Source organism: Anas platyrhynchos, chromosome 6, assembly GCF_047663525.1.
Source record: "Anas platyrhynchos isolate ZD024472 breed Pekin duck chromosome 6, IASCAAS_PekinDuck_T2T, whole genome shotgun sequence".
Taxonomy (NCBI): Eukaryota; Metazoa; Chordata; class Aves; order Anseriformes; family Anatidae; genus Anas; species Anas platyrhynchos.
This window is the reverse complement of record NC_092592.1, coordinates 37722287-37745603: the sequence shown is the minus strand read 5'-3', so window position 1 is coordinate 37745603 and position 23317 is coordinate 37722287. Positions and strand designations below refer to the sequence as shown.

General features: G+C 48.4%; 2 protein-coding genes and 1 long non-coding RNA gene across 4 annotated transcripts in view; 1 reads left to right on the top strand and 2 right to left on the bottom strand.

Moving 5' to 3' along the window:
• Positions 1–13828, bottom strand: part of LHPP (phospholysine phosphohistidine inorganic pyrophosphate phosphatase) — a 63042-nt gene extending 49214 nt beyond the window's left edge. Inside the window, exons 1-4 of one of the 2 annotated variants that reach the window (XM_027460746.3) lie at positions 13652–13828; positions 3513–3700; positions 3067–3220; positions 460–523 (exon numbers count right to left, since the gene is read on the bottom strand). In XM_027460746.3, the coding sequence (XP_027316547.3) occupies positions 460–523; positions 3067–3220; positions 3513–3700; positions 13652–13797 (552 nt within the window). In that variant the 5' untranslated portion in view covers positions 13798–13828. The remainder of the gene's footprint in view (positions 1–459; positions 524–3066; positions 3221–3512; positions 3701–13651) is intronic. The other variant, XM_027460745.3, reaches the window with a different exon arrangement.
• LOC110353762 (uncharacterized) lies at positions 7629–10528 on the bottom strand. Its single transcript, XR_011810175.1, has 3 exons — positions 9865–10528; positions 9277–9748; positions 7629–8496 (listed from the first exon to the last, which is right to left on the bottom strand). It is a non-coding gene; the product is annotated as an uncharacterized lncRNA (long non-coding RNA).
• Positions 13819–19327, top strand: NKX1-2 (NK1 homeobox 2). The gene is made up of 2 exons (XM_038181460.2): positions 13819–16814; positions 17675–19327. The coding sequence occupies exons 1-2, from the start codon at positions 16580–16582 to the stop codon at positions 18229–18231; spliced, it is 792 nt and encodes a 263-aa protein (XP_038037388.2). The 5' UTR covers positions 13819–16579; the 3' UTR covers positions 18232–19327.
• Positions 19328–23317: the final 3990 nt, after the last annotated feature.

Here is a 23317-nt window from a genome sequence, read left to right as displayed (position 1 = left end):
TCTCTCATTCTCTCACCCTTAGGTTGGCTTATCTATTGGGTTCCAGTTATGCACAGACTTAATCAGGCTTAAACACAGGACTACACATAAGAATCTTGCTGAATAAGGGGTTTATGCTGTAAGCTGTTAAGGGCAAGAGCTGTGTTAAATGCTATGCCAAACAGAAACAGTTTTTCTTGGATATCTTGCAGACAACATACTGTATTTTTTCTTTTCTGACTCCTCCTTTCAAGGGCCTCACTTCCAATAAAGGTACCATGATGGTAAAAGTTCCCGTTTTAAATACAGAAAAAGTGAATAATATAAATCCAACCATCTTTAGAATGCAGCAAATGAGTTTCAGTCTGTGGAAACTTCCTCTACCAAGGTGAGTAATTACAGAAGACAACCCATATTTACACCAGTTACTCTTTAACAAGGTGCACAGAGCGAGTAAGCATAAAGCAAGCTATAAAATACCTCTAATGCCTTCATATATGCTCCAACATCAAGTTTCAGGCCATCAGTTTCTTTATAGTAGCGTCTGGAAATGAAAGTGATAAAGTTCCAATGAAATGAAAGTGTTGGCAGTTAAACACAAAGAAAGTACATTTTATTATTTCTGTGCCTATACAGATGTCCATATGGCTGCACCGAAAAGGCAAGTCATCAGAAACTCTGAAGCCTTAATTTAGCACCAGGAATTAAGTAAAGGACAGGCTGAGTACTGTGCAGTGCTGGGGAAAAGATTTCAGACCAGGTATCTCTCTGGCATCCAGGGCACAATTCTACTCATTCAAAGGGATTTCCTCTAGCTTGGATTAGGGATGAATTTGGCTCATTTTCTACTGCACAGAGTGCTAGTTTCTCATGAAGGCCAGTAGTTACATCGCTCTTCAGAGACCCTTTGGCAGATGTCACACAAGGACTGGCACCAACCAGCAGCTGTAACACCTCCTCCAGAAAGTTTGGAAGGAGACTCCAGGCACTCGACCACCAATGGCTTATCACAAACCTTCCCCACAAGAAAAGTCTGTTTAAGCTCTCTTTGCTATCACGACTAAGAAAGCCCTCAAAGCTAAGTTCTGCTCCTTCTGAAAATGTTCCTATTGCCATAAAGTTCCCCAATTAATTTCTATCTTTCTGGCATTTTTCTGGACTAGCAAATCACGTTAACACGGGTCTTCCAAGCCGTCCTTATCAGAGCAAAGACAGGTTTCTGTATGACAGAGAAGAAAAATGTAGGATGAGCAGTCAGTTAAGATTTTATGCCTTATCCTTCTGCCATTTTCGATTATTCAGCACAGCTTCCCTTTAAAATGACCACTTGACCTTTGCTAGAACAGCCATTAACCTTCTATAGTCTAGCGTAAACAGCTTAATTTTCTGACAGTGGCATGACAGAAGAAATTACAAAGCCAATTCCCACTCTCAGCCCAAAACAGATGCTAAATGTAAATCACTCCATTTTCAGGAGGAGGGCATTCTGCTTCAGTGACTCTGACACTTTCGTTTTCCATAGAATGAACTAAAACTTCAACAGAAATCAACCTGCTTGCTCAAGGTAGAGGTGTTGTTAAGGTCCTACCAATTACACTCATTCCATACATAAACAATGAAACTGGTTTGTGTTTTTTTTTTTTTTTTTTTGTCTTTCCTATGGCCCTTGGCATCAGTGATGCTTCTTAGCTATTAACTGATAAATAATCCAGTTTATAATCTCTGTTCTTCAAGTCTGAAAACTTCTTCAGCATTTGTTGCAGAACTCATGTTCACAGTATCTAAAGGATTGACCATAAAACAGGATGTTCACAATGAAAATTGAGCTCAGAAAGTCCAACCATGGGTTATTTCCCATTAAAAAAAAAAATCCTTAAAAAAAAAAAATACTGTTTTAGAACTGTCTACATCAATGAATGATGGAATAAATATTTTATATGCATGGGGTACAAAGGCATTTTTGCATTGCTCATGCTGTCAATCTTAAACAAAGGTTTATTCTGCATTTATCTTTGAAAGGCAGTATTATGTGACACAAAACTTGGTTATTTTACGTACATTAGCTATTATGTTGTTGGCTCATATCATTTTCTCCTTATCCTTCTCACCAAAAAATTGTAAAGATTTTTTCCCCGTGTTACAGGATCAGAGCATGCAAGTGTGAGGTATGGAAACACACTGGATTTAACTGCTCCTTCCCGCTGTTAAATTCCACCCTGCTGGATCAATAATCCACAGACTAAGAAGGGCTTTCATGCCCATTATGGTCTATTGAACCACTGAAAAAAAAGTCATTATGGTTTCCTCCAACTAAACATGTGTATTCTTTTTTTAAGCCCATACACTGGTCAGCAGATAAGAATAACTCCGCCAAGGCTGTGGGGATTTGTCATTATTCAGCACTGCCATTAATAACCACCTGTTTAAAATCTCAGAATACATCCAACTGAATTTTTTTACTAAAACATCCAAATCCCCTGACTGGACTTTTCCTATGTATGAAAACCGGTGCTCAAAATTTACCTTTGGTAAAGGGTATGAATTAAAAATATCTTTGTATATTCCCAGTGGCTTTCAGAACTTGTTATTTGACCTTCCCACCACCACCTGCAAATGCATGGATTGTTTCATTGAGGTCTAGCTCACTCTTGAATGTTAACTTTGAAGGATGAGAGGCTCGAATTTGTAGTACTTATACAACAGGGTGTCCAGGTTCTCTAAAGGCTGCTACAATTCCTCCTCCTCCTCTTGAAATGGAACTCATCCCAGTGAGTGCTGCATCCATACCACCTAGTTTTAGAGACCCAACTCAGCATAACCACATGAGTTTCTCATTACATCACTGGAAAGTCTACAGATAAGTGACTTGGGACAGGAGGCCAAATTTGATGACTGAACTACCTACCCACTGAGGATCTTTCACTGACAGATACCTGAGCAGATCAGGTCTGAACACATCGACTAACTGCTTAAAAGTTGGCAGTGTGAATGCCCACACCACCATCTGGCTTCCACTAAGTACCAAGTTACTGGGTGAAATTAAAAAACACGCAGACTAGAGAAGAAAACAAACAGTGCTCAACTCACCCTCTTCCAAGGGAGATCAGCACAGGCTTCTCCAACCCAATCAGAACTCGGAAAGCTTCATTAACGTTTGCATAGGAGAAGTTTTCTGCTGCATCCCCAACAACCACACAGTTTGGGTTTGTTTTATCAATCTCAGCAAATTCAGGGACAAGATCTAAAGGGAAAAAAAAAATACAAATCTCTTACTGCTGCATATCCCATTGGATCTGATGATTTTCTCCCGGATTCGTGTTTGCTTTCATTCATTGCTTGAAACATTAAAAAATAAAAATAAAAAATATATAAATCCAGTCATTAAGCTTATTACAGAAATTCGTGACTTAGGAAAGAGTAGGAGCATCAAAGCTGGGGGCAGTTCCCCCCATCAAGCTGCTCTATCACAAATCCCCACATCCCTCTGGGTTGTCCCCTCCCAAGCCCCAGTGTGTGCTGCAGCACTGTCCCACCGTCATGCACGAGCAAGTGTGGCCTCAGTCCACGCTCCTTCAAGAGGCGGCAGGCTGCTGGTGCCGGGGCAGTGACTTCGGCCACGGAGATGTCAAAGCCCAGGCCCTGAAGCTTCTTCACAAACTTCTCTCGGGTCGCTTGTGTTTCGTTGGTGCAGAACCGCAGCTTTAGGCCAGACGCTTTGATCCTGTCGTGTAAAAGCAACAGAGGAGTTAACTGCACATAAAACAGAGTTGGGAGTATCAGCTTTGCTGTCCCACATCTAACATGTCCCCACATTGCACAGGATGGCATCCAGGTGGGTTTTGGATATCTCTGAGGAGAGTCCACAGCCTCTCTGGGCAGCCCGTTCCAGTGCTCTGTCACCCTTACCATGACCAAGGCATCCCTAAAATACACTGAAGTACTACAAGTTCCACATGCAGATCCCCTGCCATAAATCTGTATCTACCTTTCTTGAAATCCCGTAGAATTCCCAATCAGAAACCCTCACATCCAGTTACTGTTAGACCAGTCCATGGATGTACACACACGAACTGCACGGCCATGAGTACAGAAACTGGAGCAATTTATGGTTATAAGCATTTTAACTGGGATTTTCACCTGTCCACTTACTGGTCGTCTGCTGTGGTGGATCAGTGTTTGAGATGTAAAAGCAGTTTTGCACTTCTGCAGACCCCAAGTAAGAGGCCAGCTAGCTGCATCATGCTACAAGAAGGATGCTTTTATAACACAGGGATGGCTTCGGTCACATTTATCACGCAATCTCTCATAAAACTGATTTATTAATAAATGTTTACTGATAAATATTTTTGACTTCTCGAGGAAGGAAAGAAAATACGGCCTGAGGTGCCCAGAGCCAAGGACACCCCTCCTGTGGATCAGTGCTCTGTGATCTCATGCAAGTCCTCTGCCTCAGCAGTTCTGCTTCCCCCCCTGCAAACACGGGTGCTAACACCGTGTTTCAACACCTACAGATGAAAATTTAACCACTTCATCTAGTTGTCATCATACAGGAAACGAAATGTTATTTCTAACCATTCTTCACTGCATTGTGCCAGAATCACTTCACCCTGCCAAGCTGATGACTGAGCTGCAGTGAGCCACTGGGGATGTCACGAAAAGGCCTCTGCTCTGAAGATGAGTTGTCTGCCTTTTGGAGAACCATTGTGTTTCAATGCAGTCGTGACAAAACAGGGACCTTTAAAAGGTATCTCAGTGCTTTGCCTAACATTTGTTAGTTTTAGTGTGAATAGGTCCAGAGGCTTATCAATTCTTACTGAAATATTACTACGTTTCTTTGTGTTAGGATGAAAAAATGTTTTCTACTAGGAAACCCCCCGCATTGATTCTCGAGACAACAAAACGTGTGGGTTCCTTTCCTAGGGAAGAGGATCCCAACAGGTTGATGTAAACACCAAAATCACCTCGAGGTAAGACATCCAACGAAGAACTTTGTATCAAACAATTCTTAGAAATCCAGTCCTGACCCAAAGAGTCCCTTGTGCTCATTAAAACTGCATGCCAATGTCTTCTTCAGTAATACAGGTGATTCATTTCTTTCTTATTATTTGTCTTTCCTAATCATAGGTATGTGAATTATCAATTACACTTAGTGGTTAATTGCCCTTCATAAAGATAGCTTTTCTATTTTAAATTAGGCAGTTAATATATTGTAACTAATAGCATCCACTTGTACATTATAAATATATCTTCATTGATTGGAGCAGTGAATGTGAGATTCGCTCACAAGTTAATGAAGCAATTGAGTGAAGAAGTGCAGGGTGTACCCAGGGAATAATTATTGTTAATGAATTATGATGTGACCTTCTCAGAACAATGAACAATTGGTGTGACAGTGAGATGACAGTATTCCACATCTGTTATTCAAAACACGGTTTCAGCTGTGGTTAAAAAGCAAAGCAATGTAATTTGGATACATAAACTTGAACAAAGTGTGCTGTGGTTAAAAAAAGCTTATTCCAAAGGCAAAGCCTATCTCCACGCTCTTAGGTAGAAAACCTCACGATTCATGATCGTCTGGAAACAGACATTTGTTGAAGAAGAATCTATTCCCTCTCTTCTCAAAGGTCAATTAAATGAATTCAGGAACAACACTAACCATTGAGTTGCACAGACAAATAAATGTGCCTTCACAGCTCAGCTTGGTAAAAGCAAAGACTGGGTTTTCTTATACTACTAAAATTTAACTCCCTTTTCACAATTTTAGATGAAAACCACAGTTACACTTCTGAAATGCATGTCCAAAGTGGAAGCAGCTGAACACATCCCAGACTGCTTCAAGCCTTAGTGAGCACCAGCAACTGTCGCCTCAACAAATGAGCTCAGTAAGTTAGTCATAGGTCCAGAAAAAAATCAGCCAGGTTGGTCAGAAAATTGTTCTTTGGCTGAAACAACTCCGAGTAGTACCCTGGAACACTAAACAAAAGAAAATCAACAGAAAAACTCCTTACTCTACAAAGAAGAGTTATTTCTAGAAAAACACCTTTTCAATGAGAACTCGCCTGTGCTTTCAAAGTTGGAATCTCTTAAAAAAAAAAAAAAAACACAAAAAAAACTTTGATAGGCTTCTGCCAAATCCTTACACAACAGTACGATTACACACACGCCAGGACCACTCCACCCCTCAGTGCTCAGCACACAGACCGTGACCAGAGCCCGCAGACCATCCCTGTCGGCGAACAACCATTAACTCGGGGCTTAAAGAAACAGGGAGAGCTCTGAACGACAGCTCTGCGTGGGGGAAATCCCGAATCCACTCACGTTTATAGCAAAACTCTCCTTCAGTTTTCATGGCCAGGCTTTGCTAAGCTGAAAGAAACAACCTGAAGGTCTGCCTAGCAGAGATGAGAGGCCTGGCAAAGCGAGGCAACTCTTCACAGCAAGCCCTGAGCTTCTGAGCTGTCGCAGCAACTGGTGTGCACGGTGTAAGGCACGGATGAGCAGGGTCCTGCAACGCCTGGTGCTAGCAGGTGTGGGGGATGTACATGGCCGTGCTTCACCCCATGCTCCTGAGGCCCACGGACACCCCGGTGCTGCTGGGCAGGCCCCGTGTGCCCATCATGGCACTGATCCCACCACACGGGCACTGAGCAAAGCAGCCCAAACAACTTCCAGGCCCCAAATCACAAACAGGCAGGACTAAAACCCCAACAGGTGGCTGAGGAGAGTTTCTAAGCCTCACCACAGGAGGGATTTAAGCCCACTCCGTACCGAAACACCCATTTGGTCGCCCACAGGATCCCTAAATCCAGAGCTGGGGGCTCCTGCTCAGCACCAGGCACGTGGTGAGGGTACGGAGGTCGGAGATACGGAGATGAGGTTTTTAATTTCAGCCCAGCACCGTCCCTCGGCTCTTTGAACTGACCTTTACCTCATCCTGCCGGAGCGGGACAAGACGCTGAGTGACAATGTCCCGCAGTGCAATTACCGTGCGTCAGATGAGCCGGTCCCTTACAAATCACCTCGAACTTTACACATCTGCTGGCTGTCAGCATCTGCCAGGTTCACTCACCCGAAAATAATGAAAAAACTCTCATTATTGTTCCATAACAGGTAAAGTGTTAGGACAATTATTAGACATCCTGGCTGACCTTGTGCAGACAACCAAGTGCCCTTGCCAACCTTTACGGGCAGACTTTGGGCATATAAAACACAAAAGCTGTTCTTTTCGACGACGCAGAGGTTGTGACACCAGCGGGAAGAGAAACAGCCCTAGGATCCAGAAAAGCCATCACTCCCTAAAGTCACGTTGTCTTGCAAACGGCAGAAGAAACTAAGGATGTGGCATGAGGCTAAACTTCAGACATCCCCTCACCAACCACCCACCCCGAGTTGCAGCCAGGGTTTGTCCCACCAGGAGGGCTGGGTGGCAGCCAGCAGGTTCCTGTGCATGTGGGCAGGGTGACAGAAAGCCTCGTCCTGCAAGAGGCAGAAGCCCGAGAGCCTGGCAACGTCATCCAACAGGTTTGGAGGACAAGTTACTTGATAGTATAAATCATATTCCACCTGCCTGAACAGGGCACTGATGTGTAGACAACGATATGCCCCAACACTAAAATGTAGAAATAAGTGAAATTAGAATTTAGAAATAATTTGAAGGGAATTTGTAGGAAGGAAGCACAGAGTGAAATATAAGCACACACATACAAAATGCATTTAACTGCTACAGATTAACAAATTGGCTTAAAGTATTCCAACCAGCAGATTTCAACCATACAGCAGGAACTGAATGAGGGCTTCCACGTCATCTTACACTGGCTGGCTGGCCTACAGAGTCATGGAACAAAAGTAAACTGGTAGGCTTAAAATACTTGGTAATTCTCCACTTGGGAGTTGTGAAGAATAAAAAAAATCAGAGCTTTTGGGGGTTCAGATAGCATGAACCTGTCTGGAATACATTTAGTTGTATTAAGCAAAACATTTTCATGGACTCATGAAACATTTTCATTGGAGCAAAAGCTCCAATAGCTTTAATTCTTTGCCAAAAGCAGTTACTTTGCCTTTGAAGCCACTAATTATTTCAATGAAAGCTCAGTCAAAACCAAGCTATCATCATCATACTTTTACTCCATATACAAATATCATCTGTTGGTAAATAACTGATTCTAGGTCTAGAAAAAAAAATAATTGTCAAAAGGTTTCATTTAGTCTATTTTATTTCATTTTAATCAAGAAAGAACTCACTTTCACATGCTTTGCACACTACTTCAGAGAGTGCCATACTATTTCATGGCAATAGTTCAAAGAACAAACTGCATTCCAGCAAATTTAGCGTGATTTTAATCTGGAAGTGATCCACTGTTAATGACACAAACACGTGCAGGTATAAGCTGCCCCAAGGCAAGGAAAACACAGCTGATCTTCCTTAGATACCCGCTGAATCTCTCAGCTGACTCTTGCACCTTTTGCTGCACTTGGAAGCAGCAGCAGAGCTAAGAGCTACTCCTTCCAGCTCATCACCTGCAAAGACAGTGCAATTTTAATGAAGACCTTTAGGACTAAGTAATGGTGATATCGGTGAGGATATGCAAAGAATTGGGCTGGATTCTTAAGACTCCAGACTGAGCTCACCAAACACGAAAGACAGGGAAAAAATAAATAAACAATACAGCAGTGGTAAATTGAGACATGACTTAAGTTCTAAAGCACAGAGTGAGGCAAAGGACTGCTTATCCATTCCAGGATTCATTGGTATTTATATGAGGTGGTAGAACAACAAGTGCTGTTGCTCAGTAGGTATCACAGTAATATCTTCTATTATTCTTATTGGAAAATATTTGTATGCCACATACTTGTGCTGATGGACAGTAAATAGCTGAAGACCCCAGAGGTTAATGATGTTTAAACTCCAAAAGTGCAAGCACTTGTTCATGCAATTTCCAGAGGCAGCACTTGCTTGGAATCTCTACATTTTTGGGGACAGATATTTTTAAAATAATAATGAACACTGCTGATTAGGGAAGAAAACGCAGGTTTGCAAAAGTCCAGTGCTCTAAGAAATCTGGGGCCACAGACTGCTGTGCAGCTACGAACAACTTTACAGCCACTGAGGATCCGTTCCTGGCTCTGCTTCTGGCTCTGCCTGTGAACAGCTGCACGACTACACAGAACTTTTTCATCCTTTTGTGTCTCTGCAGCTTCACCCAGAAAGGGCAGGTGATAACACTCAGCCTCCTTTGGGATCCGTGGATAAAATCTGCTAACAGAATTAAGCGTAAAGACAAGCAAATGAATATTTACCCTGGAGTTTGTACAGTTTATTTGAAAGCCTCTTTCTACGACTCCTTTGCCGCTGTGTGTAGCAAATGTGGAAACTTCGCACGTCTGCAGCAAGCTGAGCCACGCTTGGGTCATCTTCTGCTGCAACAAAGATTTCTTATTCCTGCTCCCACACACCCTTCAGATGGCTCTTTGTAAACCCACAACTGTCCCACCCGAACCCCCGCACGCTGAATTGCTTTACAGTCCCCGTTCCGCTTGTTCTCCTCACAATCTTCGCCTTGTTCGCCTCTCCAGGTACCTGGTTTTAACACGGCCGTCCAGCTGCTCCACAGCCTCCCCGCGCCCCAGATTTCCGCTGCTCTTTTCAAGAGGTGGAGGAAGGCTGTGCTCACAGATGCCCAATCCTGGCCGAACAACAGGATGTTGTAAATGTCCAACCACTGCGTGCTTTTCATATGGATATGCTAATGGACACACTATCAGCACCCAGCTGTAAATGCAAATAACAGAGCTCAGGCTGGGCATCTTTTATGGCTCTTTAACCACCTTCTGTCTTGGAAGAGACCAGCTCCCTACTATTTGGGAGATAAAAAGCGAATGGCTCACCTCATGTCAATGCTGTGTAAATCAATTAAGGGAACAAGAGCACGGCCAGAGGCACTGTTAAGGCTGGCTCCAACAGAAGTCTTTAAGTCACCGATGGGCTCTCTCATCTGCTACAAACACCACCGCGCTGTCTGCCAGCTATCCGCACACGCTCGGAAGAGACATGCTTTATTCAACTCTTACAAAGGCTTAACAAATAAATAAATAAATAATAATAACATGTATGTCCCAGCAAGCTAAACAATCAGGAAATGCTGTGGGTTGAAAGTTTTAAAGGGCCAAATTATCCTATCAAGCAATTTTCTGAATTTTCTAGTCCCCTGCAGCTCCGTTTTCCCCACTCAAAATTAACAGCAGCAGTCTCTAGTGAGTTTAATGACATCTTTGATACTCTGGATTCTGGGTTAAAACTCTGGTGCTAATGTCCTTAGCCACAAGGGTGCATATCTGCCATGGTTTGGCCAAGTATTCAGAAGGACATCTGCTTTGTACAACAAATCCTTCTATGGCTCACCCTTTTGGCCTCTGATTCACCAACTTCCTCCCAGCGTATGTTGAATCCTAAAGTATTTCGTGGGTAAAAGTTATCAGAGATGCAGGTGCATTAGTGAGAAATGAAGCACTACTCTTTTCTTCGCAAGTAATACCAACTTGGGTAGTGACTACTGACCTATTCCTTCAGGGGATCTCTAAGGTACAGACAGTATTACTGAATGACATCTTGATCAGGGCATTTCAGAGTCCATCCGCTTCTTCCATGATTGTTCCGCTCCATCTGACTGTACTGCTAGCTAAAAACAAAAAGAAATGAGAGAAGCGACCGCCTGCAGCCATCCTAAATATAAAGCAGACCAAATTCTGCTGGCAAAAATTACACTGCTGCTTTCTCAAACACTAACTGAAATCCCTGCATAGCAGAATTTGGCAGAACACAAGAAAAGTAACGCAGCAAATATAGTTTTAGAAGAGCTGAAATGACTTCAGTACTATGAAGCCTATAGCAAATGAAAATATTTACTTATGCTTTTTTATTGGTGCATAGTATACATTGTTACATGAAGCTAATTGCTGTAATGCTGTGGGAGATGATGCAGGAAGACAATCTGAAGGCAACAGATCAGCTGTCTCTTTATGAGAGTCCATATCCATAGGGTGAATTATCAAAATGGCATTTAAGTTACACCTGACATTTAGAATAGATATGCACTAAGAAATTTTAGGTATGTTTCTTCGCAAAAGATCCTATCAATCTGAATCAGTTACAAGCTTCCTAGCTATCTGCATTTATGACTTTCTAATTGATACAAAAATGCATTAATTAAGAGAGAGCCACTTTTAGGTTTGCCCCATTTGCAGGGAACCACCGAGCTGTACCATGAGGCAGACACAAATACTAATGATCACCTGGTAATGGGATAATGAGCAAATAAAGATTTTAAATGGTGCGAGCTAGAACAATTACCAACCTAATAGGCAGATAAATAAGGCTGTTTGACTCTACCCAAGGAAAATGATTATTCTTAACCACTTACATCGAATGACCCAAACAAAATACACTTTTTTTTTTCCCCCTTCTTAGTGCTTTTCAGTACTCACTCGTGTTGTCCCAGAAACAGGACCTGCACATGCAGGCACCGTGCTGTCCCCATCCCCGTTCACCAAACCCTGCCCAAACCAACTCAGCTTTCCTCTCCCAGCATCTCCCAACCCTCCTCAAAGGTGCCCTGAAGCCCCAGCTACATCAGGCGAGCAGCCAGGTCGAATTAGCTGCTGAGATGCAGAACCCCCTAACAGCAACGAGGGCTAGACATTTCCAGTATTTCACGAGAAAGCCATTAATATCTTACATTTAGCCCAAGGCCAGAGTTTTCCTGTTGTTTCAACAGCGCATTTCTGGCATTGCCCTGAGTTAAACTGCAGTTTATGTTGCCTCCATATGGGAAGTTTCAGCAAATGCAGTGACAGGAAATAACAGTCTGCAACCTGACCAAAAATAAAGTTTAAAAACCCAGGAGAAACAAACAATATGTCAAAAACATCTGGGGATCTGTGATACAGATATTATTAAGTACGTCCTGGTTTATAAAGAAGAGATCTGCTTGCAGACAGTAATTATATGGCTGTTGTTATTTATGTTTATTATGGCCATGCCTGAATGCCTCAGCTACAATCAGGGCTGCCCTCTGCTAAGCACTGCACAAATTCAGCCCAAGAGAGAGGCCCCCGAAGCACTCGCAGTCTAAAGAAACGAAGAAGTAAAACCCCCATTTCACCAAGGGGGCAACGAGCCATAGGGCAACAAAATCATTTTGTCGCAGACACGCAAAAAGTTTCTGGCAGAAGGACCCAAGCAGCTTCTCTGCAAGACAAAGGGCACTGCAGATGATGGAGAAAATAAAACAAAATTAATCTTTGACTCTTGCAACCTTACTGAAGGGCTGTGGGCATGTGTACCTGAGCAGGCGTTGCTGAACACACAGCTTTGACCACGCTGTGAGCAGCCACAACCTCCTGAGTGGGTGACCCCAGCCCACGCCAGTTTTCTGCCTGTGCACGGGATGTTTGTTGGGCTACAACAAACTCCGGGGCCCCTCTTCTTCCTCCTGCAGAGGGGAACCACTGCAGCACCCAGGAGCCCAGCAAAATAACCAGAAAGTGCCACTCAACGAGATGTGACAGAGTGCTGCCACAGGGAGGTGACAGGATGCTGCACGAGGGAGAGCAGGAGCTCCTTCACGGGCAGGGAAATAATGTCACCGGGAGGATTTCAGCGAGATGAGAAGGGAAACCAGGGAAGTTTAACCCTGGCAGAGGTCGCACCCAGAAGCACCTGCCTCTACAGTTAGCAAATAGGCTGCTCTATGCTTCAGGGGAAACAAAAGCTTTTATTTTATTACCATCTTTTTCTTCTAGGGTCTGTTCTGAATCCAGAACCTTTAGCATGGCTACAGAAAAGCACGAGGACAGAAACCACGCTGTGATGCTGTGTACAGAGAACACAGAGGAATGGAGACAGAAGCAACTCAAGGAAAACCCACAAAGCACAGGATTTTAATACCAAGTCTTTATAAAAGCAACTTTTTCCCCTTCCTCATGTCACTGACTTCACTGCTCCCCCACCAGCCTTCCCAACACCATGGCTCCCTCTGAGCTTGGTGTTGCCAGCGGACCCTACAGTGGGGCTGCAGAGCCTCAACAAACCTTAAACTTGCCTCAAACGCTGCTTTCTGGCAGTGCTGCAAAATCAGACCGTGCAGAAGAAAACAGATTTGTCTATTTGCATTGCATGTGCCTGCTACGTGTATTTCAAGAAACATGAATAGGGGTCTAATAAAAAAGTAAAAAGCCGCAAAGACTTCTTGTATTAGCGGTGCATGTGGGTCTTTAACAGTTCTGACTTTTCCATCTCAGTTCCAGCATTTAGGTGCACGTTCAGCTAGACTCCTGTGAGTGTTTTCAGTGATTTCAGCATTTCTCACTGTTCCTTTTCCTGCTGGGTCAAGCACTCCTCACAGGTGTCTTGGTGCAGGGCGGTCCCAGAGACACGACCCTTGGCGGCTCTTACCCATCACACTGTTAACACTTAAGCGTTGTTTAGCGTTAAAAAAACACCTTAGCGGCCCCGGGCCGTGCAGTGGTGCTTTACTGCCGGCTCTCCGAACCCCTCAGCAGCGCCAGGCGCGGAGCTCGCCTCACGCTGCTACAACCCCGCGGCGCTCAGCACTCGCTTCCCGCATCCCTCAGCTCCCCCCACGGCCCTCGGCCGGCCCGGCAGGGCCCCGCTTACTTCCGCACCGCCTCCGCCGAGCCGGCGATGGGCACCCCGCCGCCGCTGCCGCCGCTATCGTAGAGCACCCCGCTGATATCCAGCAGCAGCCCCCTCACACCCCTCGCCCAGGCCGCCATCTTGGCGCCGCCATCTTGGGCCGCCATCTTGGCGCCGCCATCTTGGCCCCGCCTCAGCCCGCCCCGCGGGCCGCCGGGCAATGGAGTCCCGTTGTTGGAGCCCGGTTTTGGGGGGGTTTTGAGGGGTTTTTGGTGTATTTTGAGTCATCCGAGACCTTCCTGGGGGCATCCTGGGCTTTGCCACGGGTCTGTCCGTGGGGAAGGGGCGGTGAGGCCCGAGGTTCCCTTGGCAGAGCTCCCCTTCCACAGGGAGGCGCGGGGTGAGACCCCCGAGGGCTGTGGCTGAGCGCCTCAGAGCCCCAAACGTCTAACAACAAAAAAAAACAGTCCCCAAAGCACCCAACTGGCCCACCAAGCCCCAAAAAGCCCCACAAAGCCAGCTCCCCATGCCCAAAGCACGATCAGCGCTGTGCCAGCCCCGGTGGTGCCGCCTCACGTGTGCCCCGCGCCCCCCAGCAGCACCAAGCACAAGAATTGGCGAATTATGGGCAAAACCGCCCAAAATGTTCTCCCGTCACGGATAAGATCCTATCAGCGCTGTTCCAGCTCTGCAGACAATACTGTTTTATCCCCTGATAAAGTCCGAACGCCGCCTTATTGCTAATACTATCAATAGCGCGGAATCCATCAGGAGCTGTGGCGGAATCACAGGCACTTTGTTTTAAGGAAAGCCGAGGAGCCTTGGCAGCATTGATTTGCATCACGGCATCTGGAATAGCCTTTGGCTTCTCCTTAAAGATAATATCTAAACTGTGAAATTCATTAAATAGACCCAGAAATGGATCGGGTTATTTAAAACAACATCACTAATAGTGCAATATCTCAGCTGTCCGTGCTGATAGTGAACATTGTCTTGGATAGTGTTATCAGTCCCGGACACCCGCTATGAATATTGATCCGCAGCTTGTTACAGCCATCACTTGCCGTCAGGACAGGTCAGGGTTGAAACCCACCTAGCATCAAAGCAATTTAAAGACAGCACTCAGCCTGAATTTTAATGCTCGAGCTGGAAAACGGACCAACTTCAAACAGACTGCTAAAACCAATCCATGAACGTCTGCTTTTTCTGGGCGCCTTTCCATGGGCATGTATGTTTGTAGGTCAGCCTCTATGCACGTGTTAACCTGATGATATTTGAAGAAGATGTCTGCTAGCTCACAAATTAATCCCAACACTACAATTTACCTTCTAAGCTCTTGCAGCAGCGGTAGCTCAAACAGGAATATTTGTAGTCTCACACAGATCAGATTATATTTTTTCCTTCCAAATAAGAAAAATTTCCAGTGCCTCAAAGGCTGACAAGCATCCTTAAAGCAAAGTGAGCCACACACCTATTTACCATATCACAATACCTATGATTTTTCCTTGTAGTTTGAAACTAGCATTGTGGCAAACAAAAAGAATCCAGTTTCAGAAATATGAACAGGATAATACTTTTAGGTTTCACACCCACTGTCTTTATTTGAGGTCCCTTTTGAGGTGTGCTGTCCAGAAACTGTAACTGTTCCCCTCCCCTTCCCTCCTTCTGTACCTCAGGTAACGCTGAATGCACAACCAACACTGTACCAGCACCCAACAGTGCCTTCCAGCTCTCCACTGGCTTCATTTTCATGCAGGATGCATCCCCCAAACTAAGCTCTATCGGTGTGCAGCCTCACCGAGTGAACTCCCCGGGACACAGATCCCTTCTCTTCTCAATCCGTGTGCTGTCCCATGCCAGAGCCCAGCGCTGAATGGGGCCCTGGATGCTGCCACCATGTAATTGACCAGAGCAGCTAATTGCAATCACATATCCCTGCACATCTTCATCTCCTCTTCCAGCTCCCCATTACCCTAATTCCTATTGCTTTGCAGTGACAGGTAGAAAGCCCAGTTCTGCTCCCTATTCCCATTCTGAGGCATCTGTTCCCGTTGAGCTGTGCCTTATTTTTACCTCGAAAGTCACTGACTTTCATCTCAGGGAACTGAAACCGAGACACCTGCAGATATGAGGAGGGCCATGGCCTTCACCTCCTCCTCGAGTAAAAGCAGGAGAAGCACATTCCCACAGACAGATGGACGGACAGACAGAAGCATTACCTTCCTGTGCCTCTCCTTGCTGAACAAAGCCCTTGCCCACACCTCACAGCCCCAACAACAAGCAGAAATGCTAAGGAGAGGGAACAGCATCCCCTTGGAAAGCCACAGTGGTACAGAAATAGGTTGCCAGCAAGTTTCTAAGAAACGTGGGTGACCAGAAGTGGCCGAGGAGCAGGGTGGAGAGACCTGACCTGCTGCTGCCAGCCCTATATCAGCAAAAGGATTAGGGGCAGCAGGGCACGCTCGCAGTGCCTCAGTTTCCCTGCCCACACCGGGGCTGAGCTGCAGGATTTAGGGCCGAGGGCGCGACCCGAGCAGCCCCGAGCTGCCCCTAAGAAACCGAAGATGCTCCAGACATCCCCTTCGCACCCTCAACCGGAGGGGCTCTCCCCTTTCCCCCATCCCCTCCGCGACCCCCGGGGGCTCAGGGGGGGACGTCCCCGGGCTCGGGGCTCCCCCCGCTCCCCCCGGAGCCCCTCGGCGGGGGAAGGCGGCGCTCGCTGCGCCCCCGCGGAGCTCGGCGGCGGGGAGGGGGGCTCGGGGCTGCTTGCCAATGGCTGCTCTGCCCCCTCCTCTGCCCCCACCCCGCCGCCGGCCCCTCCGCCCGGCTTCTCCTCCCCGCTGCTCTCGCTCCGAGGCTCCAGCGCCCCGCCGGCGGCTGCGGGAGGCGGCGGCGACGGCGGCGGCGGCTCCGGGTCCCCCCCCCCCATAAGGCGGAGAGGAGCGGGGGATGCCGCAATGCCTGGACGGAGGGGCCAAGGAGCCCCCCCACGCCCCGCATAGGATCTCCTCCTTCTCCATCCTCGACATCCTGGATCCTCAGAAATTCACCCGGCGCAACGCGGTGGAGGCGGAGGCGGCGGCGGGGGGGAGCCGGGGCGAACAGGAGAAAAGTTTGGCCAGAGTTGAAGTGGGAACGGGAGCTGCTCGCCTGGGGAGCGCCTGGGACAAGCTCCAAGAGGCTGGTAGGGAAACGCGCCCCCAGTTCCTCCCCTCGCCCCCGAGCAGGTGCCGGCCACGGGACGAGCATCCCCCGAGCCCGGAGAGGGTGGGGATGGCGGAGAGGGGGTTTTTGGGGTTTCCTGCCTCCTCCTCGGGGTGTCGGCGATGGGAAGGAGCGAGCTGAGCCCCCCTGGCCCCGCTGGTTCAAGCCGGGACCCCCCCAGCTCCGCACCCCGAGCGAGGAGGGGGCGTCCCGGGGAGCCCCGAATCGCCCCCGGCTCCGGGCAGCGCAGCCCCCCGAGCCCTCAGCGGGGCAGGGAGGGGGGTCCCGAGCCCCGACCCGATCCCGGACCCGGTTCCAGCTCCCCCCTTTGGTCCTGGCGTCCCCCCGGGGATTGCTCAGCCCGTCCCCGGCGGAGGATGCCTCGGCTCCCATTGATCGATATCCTATTACTGGCTCCCGCCTATCTCCCGCCCGCAGCTTGCAGGTACCCACTTCAAACCTCCTTCCCCCGGCCTGATCCTAATATTGTTCGATTAAAACTTACCTTTAATAGATGACATCTATCGATCCGGCCCTCGCAAATCTGAAACTCCATTAGCACGGGGATGGGGGCGGGGGGAGGAGGAGGAGAAGGAGAGCGGGGAGGGGGATTTATTTCGCTTCAGAAGGGGACTTTAATAACTTCTCTTTTAATTGGTAAGCCACCCATACCCACACCTCTCCCCATGCCCCCCCCGGCTAAAGGGACGGCGCCGGGCGGGCTCCATCCCCCCCGGTCCCAGGACATCGCCCGTCCCCGCCGGGTGCCGTCGGGGGGGCGCAGGGGATGCTGCCCACCCCCGGCGCTGCCCCCTGACGATCTCCGCCGTCTCCCCGCAGATGCGGACAGCGGAGCCGAGGCAGCGGCCGAGGAGAGCCCTGGGGCTGCCGGCACGACCCCCGGCCCCGCTCCCGGTCCCGCAGCCCCGGAGGAGCCGGGCTCTCCGCGGGGAGGGAGGAGGCGCCGAGCCGAAGCGAGCTGCTCCAAACCCCGGCGAGCCCGGACGGCTTTCACCTACGAGCAGCTGGTGGCCCTGGAGAACAAATTCCGAGCCACCCGCTACCTCTCGGTGTGCGAGCGCCTCAACCTGGCTCTGTCGCTCAGCCTCACCGAGACGCAGGTGAAGATCTGGTTCCAGAACCGCCGCACCAAGTGGAAGAAGCAGCACCCGGCCCCCCCCGACGGCTCGGCCGCCCCAGCGCCCCCCAGCACCGCCACCCGCGGCCCCCCGAGCCCCCCGGTGCGCCCCTCTGCGCCCCCCGGCCGGACTCTGCCCCCCTTCGCCGCCGCCGAGCTCCTCTTCCCGGCCTCCTCGCCCTTCCCGCTGGCCGCCGGCCCTTTCGCCCCCTTTTTGGGGCCCGCGTACCTCGGGCCCTTCTATGGCCCGCACCTCTGAGGTCCTCCACAAAGCACACCTCAGGGGTGCCACCGTCTCCGGGCTCGTGGTTGCGCTCCTGATGCGCTTGGAGGCGTTGGGATGGAGCTGGCGAACCTCTAGCCACGTGCCGGTTCCTCCCAGAGCCTTCGCCAAGTTTCTTTTTAAACCATTCTTCATCGTCGGCACATGCCTCGGAGCTGGAGAGCCCAGGAGCTGCTGAACTCATCACCACCACCAGGACCCTGCTGCCTCCCATCCAGCTCCTAGGGATGCGAGCGAATGAGCCAAGACGGCCCCAAACCTCAGCTGTTGCCCCCAAACCCGGCGGTGCCCCATGTGCACGAGGTTTTTTACACCACTTCTCCCGGCGGACCTAAAAACTGCGAGCGGTGGACTCAGCACCCGGCCGAGGAGGGGGTTTTCTTTTGGCCGGAGGGGTAGGGGAGCGCAGCTCCGTGCCAGCGGGCGAGGAGCGCGAGATCTGCGGGGTCAGTGGGAAGGTTGCTGGGAAGGTTTCGATTGCTGCTAACACGCGGTGCCCCTGCGCCTTTCTTTTCAGCCCATCCCCGTTGACTTCAAAGGGTTTAGATGAGACGCCTAGAGATCGCTCCCCTCGCAGAGAACGGGTGCTGTAGGAACAGCGTTAGCGCTGAATGAGGCAGAAACGCCAACATAAATCAGAGAAAATGATTGCATTATTCATTTCTTTAAAAACGGGGCATTTGTGGTAGAAAATAAGTGAAACGCAGAAATCTCCTGCATGCAGAGACCTATTTTCCGTGACAGAGAAACACGGGCTTTTCCTTGTTTCCTTTTTGGAGCGTTTCTTAGGAAGGAAAATCATATTTCATCTTCATCGTTACAAGCACCGGAATGAGGAGGAATTCTGGCTGGGGGCTGATCCCTCCCCGAGTGGCCGGGAAGAGATTGGGTTTAAAAAAAAATCCGTCTCGTGTGGTTTCATAAATTATTGCAACACGCTGCTCCGGAGGGCATCCCCTCGGTCTCATGCTGCTTTAAAGTACACATTGGCTCTCCAACCAAAAATCTTAGCTTGTAAATCCTGTCCATCTCTTCTTGTGTTTGTCTAAATAAAAAGGTTTGTTTGTTTGTTTGTTTGTTTTTTAAATTATTCTGTGTTGAATTGGTTTTAATTGTGCTCAGACAAAGCTGTGTCTGCCCTGTGAGTGGGTATCCGGGCACCCAGCTCCTTGGGGTTGGGTGGTGAGAGGGGCTCCCTGGGACCCCCTGCCAGCATCATCAGCACCCTTCAGTTTTTGGGGCTGAGGTGGGAGCCCCAAAAATACAGTCCTGGGGTCGGCTCAGCCAAGACACTGCAGCCCGAAGAGAAGGTAGCCAGTGTCTTCCCAATTACATGGATTGCTACTAATGAAACCCGAGGCTGGCTTCAGGTCGTGACTTTGGCAGGCATAACTACTGCAGGAGTGTACTTACTGGCAGGTTAGTTAAAGTCACTTTTTAACTCTAATTGGACTTCAGTTGGAGTTGCAAAAGCCGGGGTCATTACGGCGGCACAGCAGGGTGCAACGCTGCCAGCGGCCCGTGTCTGGCCAACAGACCTAAAACAGGAGCCCAAATCCTGTGGGAAAAGGGTCTCTGACAATTCATGTCATAAAACATATCCCCCTTTGTGTTACCTGCACCTCTGCACTGCAAGAGTGGGGCATGGCAATGGGACCGCGGCCCTCGTGGCCACCAAAGCTGCTCGCACCCCTCCTCTCCTCCCGCACCTCTGGTTTCTAGTTAGAGGCGTGGTGCCTTACAATGCTGTGAGGTAAAATTCGGCCCTGGAAATAGCCACTGCTGCCCAGCACCACGCTGTCAGGATTGTGCCTGTCGCAGCAGTCACACTTCTGGAGGTGCCCCACCGAGTACCCATTATCTCTAGCCGTTCTGGAGACGGAGTTGTAAAATATTTTCAAGCACGGGCATAAACTGGCTTTACTCACGGCCGAATGTAGATGCTAAAAGGAATCACAAGAAAGTCCCATGTGTAAAGAGCAAAAAAATTGCATCTGTATCAGATTAAAAGGGTTTTGAATTAAAATGCTTTGGAGAGGAGAGTTAGGAGCCTCATTCCCCTCGTGTCGCCTGTAGGAGCAGCATCGGCAGCTGCTGGGGACACCTGGGGCACGCAGCCTGTGCAGAGCCTTGCCATGATTCAGACAGTGCTCGTATTTGCCCAAAAAATAATAAAAAAAATGTTTTGTACCTTTGATCTGCACAGGGAACAAATATACTAGTGGTCCAAGCCCCACAGAGGCACTTTGGAAACCAACTTCATTTAAGCTACTAATGAAAGAAGTGCGCAGGGGAGCACCACGGCATCAAAGCCAGGGGAATGCTGGAAATGCCGATGGAACCGGACTTTTAGATCTGTGTCAGCACCAGCAACTCATACGGATGGGTTTCAAAGTTGTAAAAATACAGCAAACAATTAAATATACCGAGGACTGATCTTGGTAAATATACCAAGATAAAATCTGTGTATGGCAAGGCTGGTGGCCAAGCATTTTCAGTGAAGAAAACTGGTGTTTGTTGTGTAATACAAGGCTTTGGAAAATTAAAATTTAATTCCCTCCCTCCCTCTCTCTCTCATATCATTAGCTATGATCAAGTAATAAGCATTATAAGCCACGAGCTGTGTATGCACAGCTTCCTGAGCTGAGGATGAGCTGAGGTTTCTGTTGTCCTGGTGTCCTTAACCCCCTGTCAGGGAGCTGTGACGAGGAAGCTCCTCAGTGGGAAGTGTTTCATAAAAGAGTTTCATAAAGCATCTCCGATCCCATGGCTGGTGGCCTGCTGGTTGTACAGCACCTTCGTGGTTGTACAGCACATTTAGAGAGGTGATGAAAGGCAAGGTAAGGTACCCGTGTGTTTATCAAAGGCCTCATGAAATAGAAGAGCCGATCTATTGAGTGCCTCGTCGGCCCGCTAAGTGGTGAAGTGGCTCAGGACTGATGGGGCAGCGCCGCTTTGGTCCCATATATTGCTCACGCAGGAGGCCAAAGTCTGCTTTCCCGCAGCTTTACAACTCGCAGGCCAGACCAGACGTCTAGCAAAACATTAGGAGGGTGAAATCCTCCCGAAGCAAAATTGATAATAGGGTTCTTGCATCATTAGACCCGAACGCAGTTTTTTGTTTGCCCCTGTGACCCCGTATCAGCTGAAGTCACCTTGAGCAGCTGTGTGCGGCACTGCCCTGCCACAGAAAGCCCGTGGTGTGGGGCTGATTTCTGGTCGAGCACCGAGTAAAAGCTTCTGGGAGACAGCGATGTGTGCTCGTTATTCATGAGCTTCCTTTAGCCCCCTACTGAGGCACTTTGCGTGCTGTTTTAGCGAGGGATTGTTGCATTAAACTCAGTTCCCTTCACATTTTCCCCTTCAAACACCGAAGAGTCCTCAAGCCAACTTCTTTCTCAGGCTGATCGTCTCCTTTTCCATGCTCTGTATAACGCTGCATGATGAATGTAATTAAAAACGTGGTATTTCACGGGGCTTAGGCATGTCCTAACACTGCAGAGAGACTTCAGTGGCGTGCAGGATTCAGGCTTTTCCACCAAGCAGCCCCTGACGTTCTGAAACACTTCCAAAGATACCAGCTCTATGTACAAATCCAGCACAAATAAAATATTTGACTCCTTTAAAAATCACGCCACACATGCTGACTTATGGTGGCTTTGATCATTAATTTTGCTGCTACTGTTCAACGAAAAAATCCCTTTATTTATTTATTTCTAAAGGAGAGGATCTACAAAGATGCACAGACGTTGCGCAAGGGTAACCTTAAAAGACATTGGGTTCTGCACCTATGGACTTTCAGGCACCTGGCATTACAAACTCAAAAAAAAAATCAGCTGAGTTGAAGCCTTGTCCTCTCGGGCAAGGTCAACTCCATGGCCCTACAGCCCTACAGCCTCTGGGGCCGTGTCTGCGTGCTGCCACGGGCCTGACAGCTCCTTATCACGCAGTCCCTGCCCCCAAAACAACCTGGCAGGACTCGGGGGATGCTGAACTGCAGTGGAATTGGCAGGGCAGAGCATTAGTTTGAAGACACGATAAATGAGCTGCAGAGCAAAGAAAGGATTAAGCGCTTTGCTTTCCCGGTTTATTTGCCCCTTCTAAGGGACGGCCACGTGGCAGCTTAGGGGGAGGACATTTCTGGCACGATCGTGCTCCTTCCTGAAGATCTCACTTTTGGCAATAGGCTTTCCTTAGTACTAATATCTCGGTTTGTGTGATTTTTTAAAACAATCATTATGAAAGAAAGTGTTTTGAAACAACGGCCTTCAAAGCAAAGTCGTTTGTTCTAACGTGTGCCGAAAACACCTCTAATTTTCTGAATTATTTGGTATTCTGGAGCATCTCAGGCTGGCGTAAAGTCCTGGACGGGGAAGTTCGGGAGCTGCCAGCAGTCGGCCCGAGGTCAGGACAAGTGGCAGGCCACACAATGGGTCGCCTCGCTAAGCTGCCCCTGCGAGGAGGCCGAGTTAAAGTCTGACTGGGGCCAGGCGTTGTGTAAGCTCTACAGTTCCAGCCACAGTAGCCCCGAGCAGATGATTGCCCACCACTTAGCGAGGTCAGCAGTCCCTGTCGGGGCAACGCCAAGCACACACACCGCAGCAGGGCCTGCGGGGATGTAGGATTTTGAGGACAGTTTCCCAGTTCCTGAGATGAAGTGCACCCAGATGTTCAGGGCTCAGGCCTCAGATTCACCCAAATGGCAAAACATTCGTTCTTATTACACACCCAGCTGTATCTGTGTTCACTTTCTGTGCTCTCCTGACAGTTACAGCTGCCACCTTGGTTAGATTTTGGGAGTGTGGAGAGCAGGTAAAGCAATTTCCAGGCTGTCCTTTCCAGAAGCCACTGTCCCGATAAAATCCAAGAATGAAGCTGATGGAAATCCAGAAGCAGAAGGTCTGCAGGATCAAAATCAAAATATTTTCATACAAGGAAGAAGCAAACTCATGATAGGCACTTGAAAGCCTGAAATTCAAACTGGCTTAGTCTTGCTCCCATTTTCTTTGGATTTTCTTGTACTATTTCTGATTTTTTTTTTTTATACTAGAAAATGTAGGTC

Bases quoted from the DNA above. Each gene is read 5' to 3' on its own strand.
- NKX1-2 (XM_038181460.2), top strand. From the start codon at position 16,580: ATGCCGCAATGCCTGGACGGAGGGGCCAAGGAGCCCCCCCACGCCCCG. The intron at 16,815-17,674 runs GTAGGGAAACGC...GTCTCCCCGCAG, and splicing joins GGACAAGCTCCAAGAGGCTG to ATGCGGACAGCGGAGCCGAG.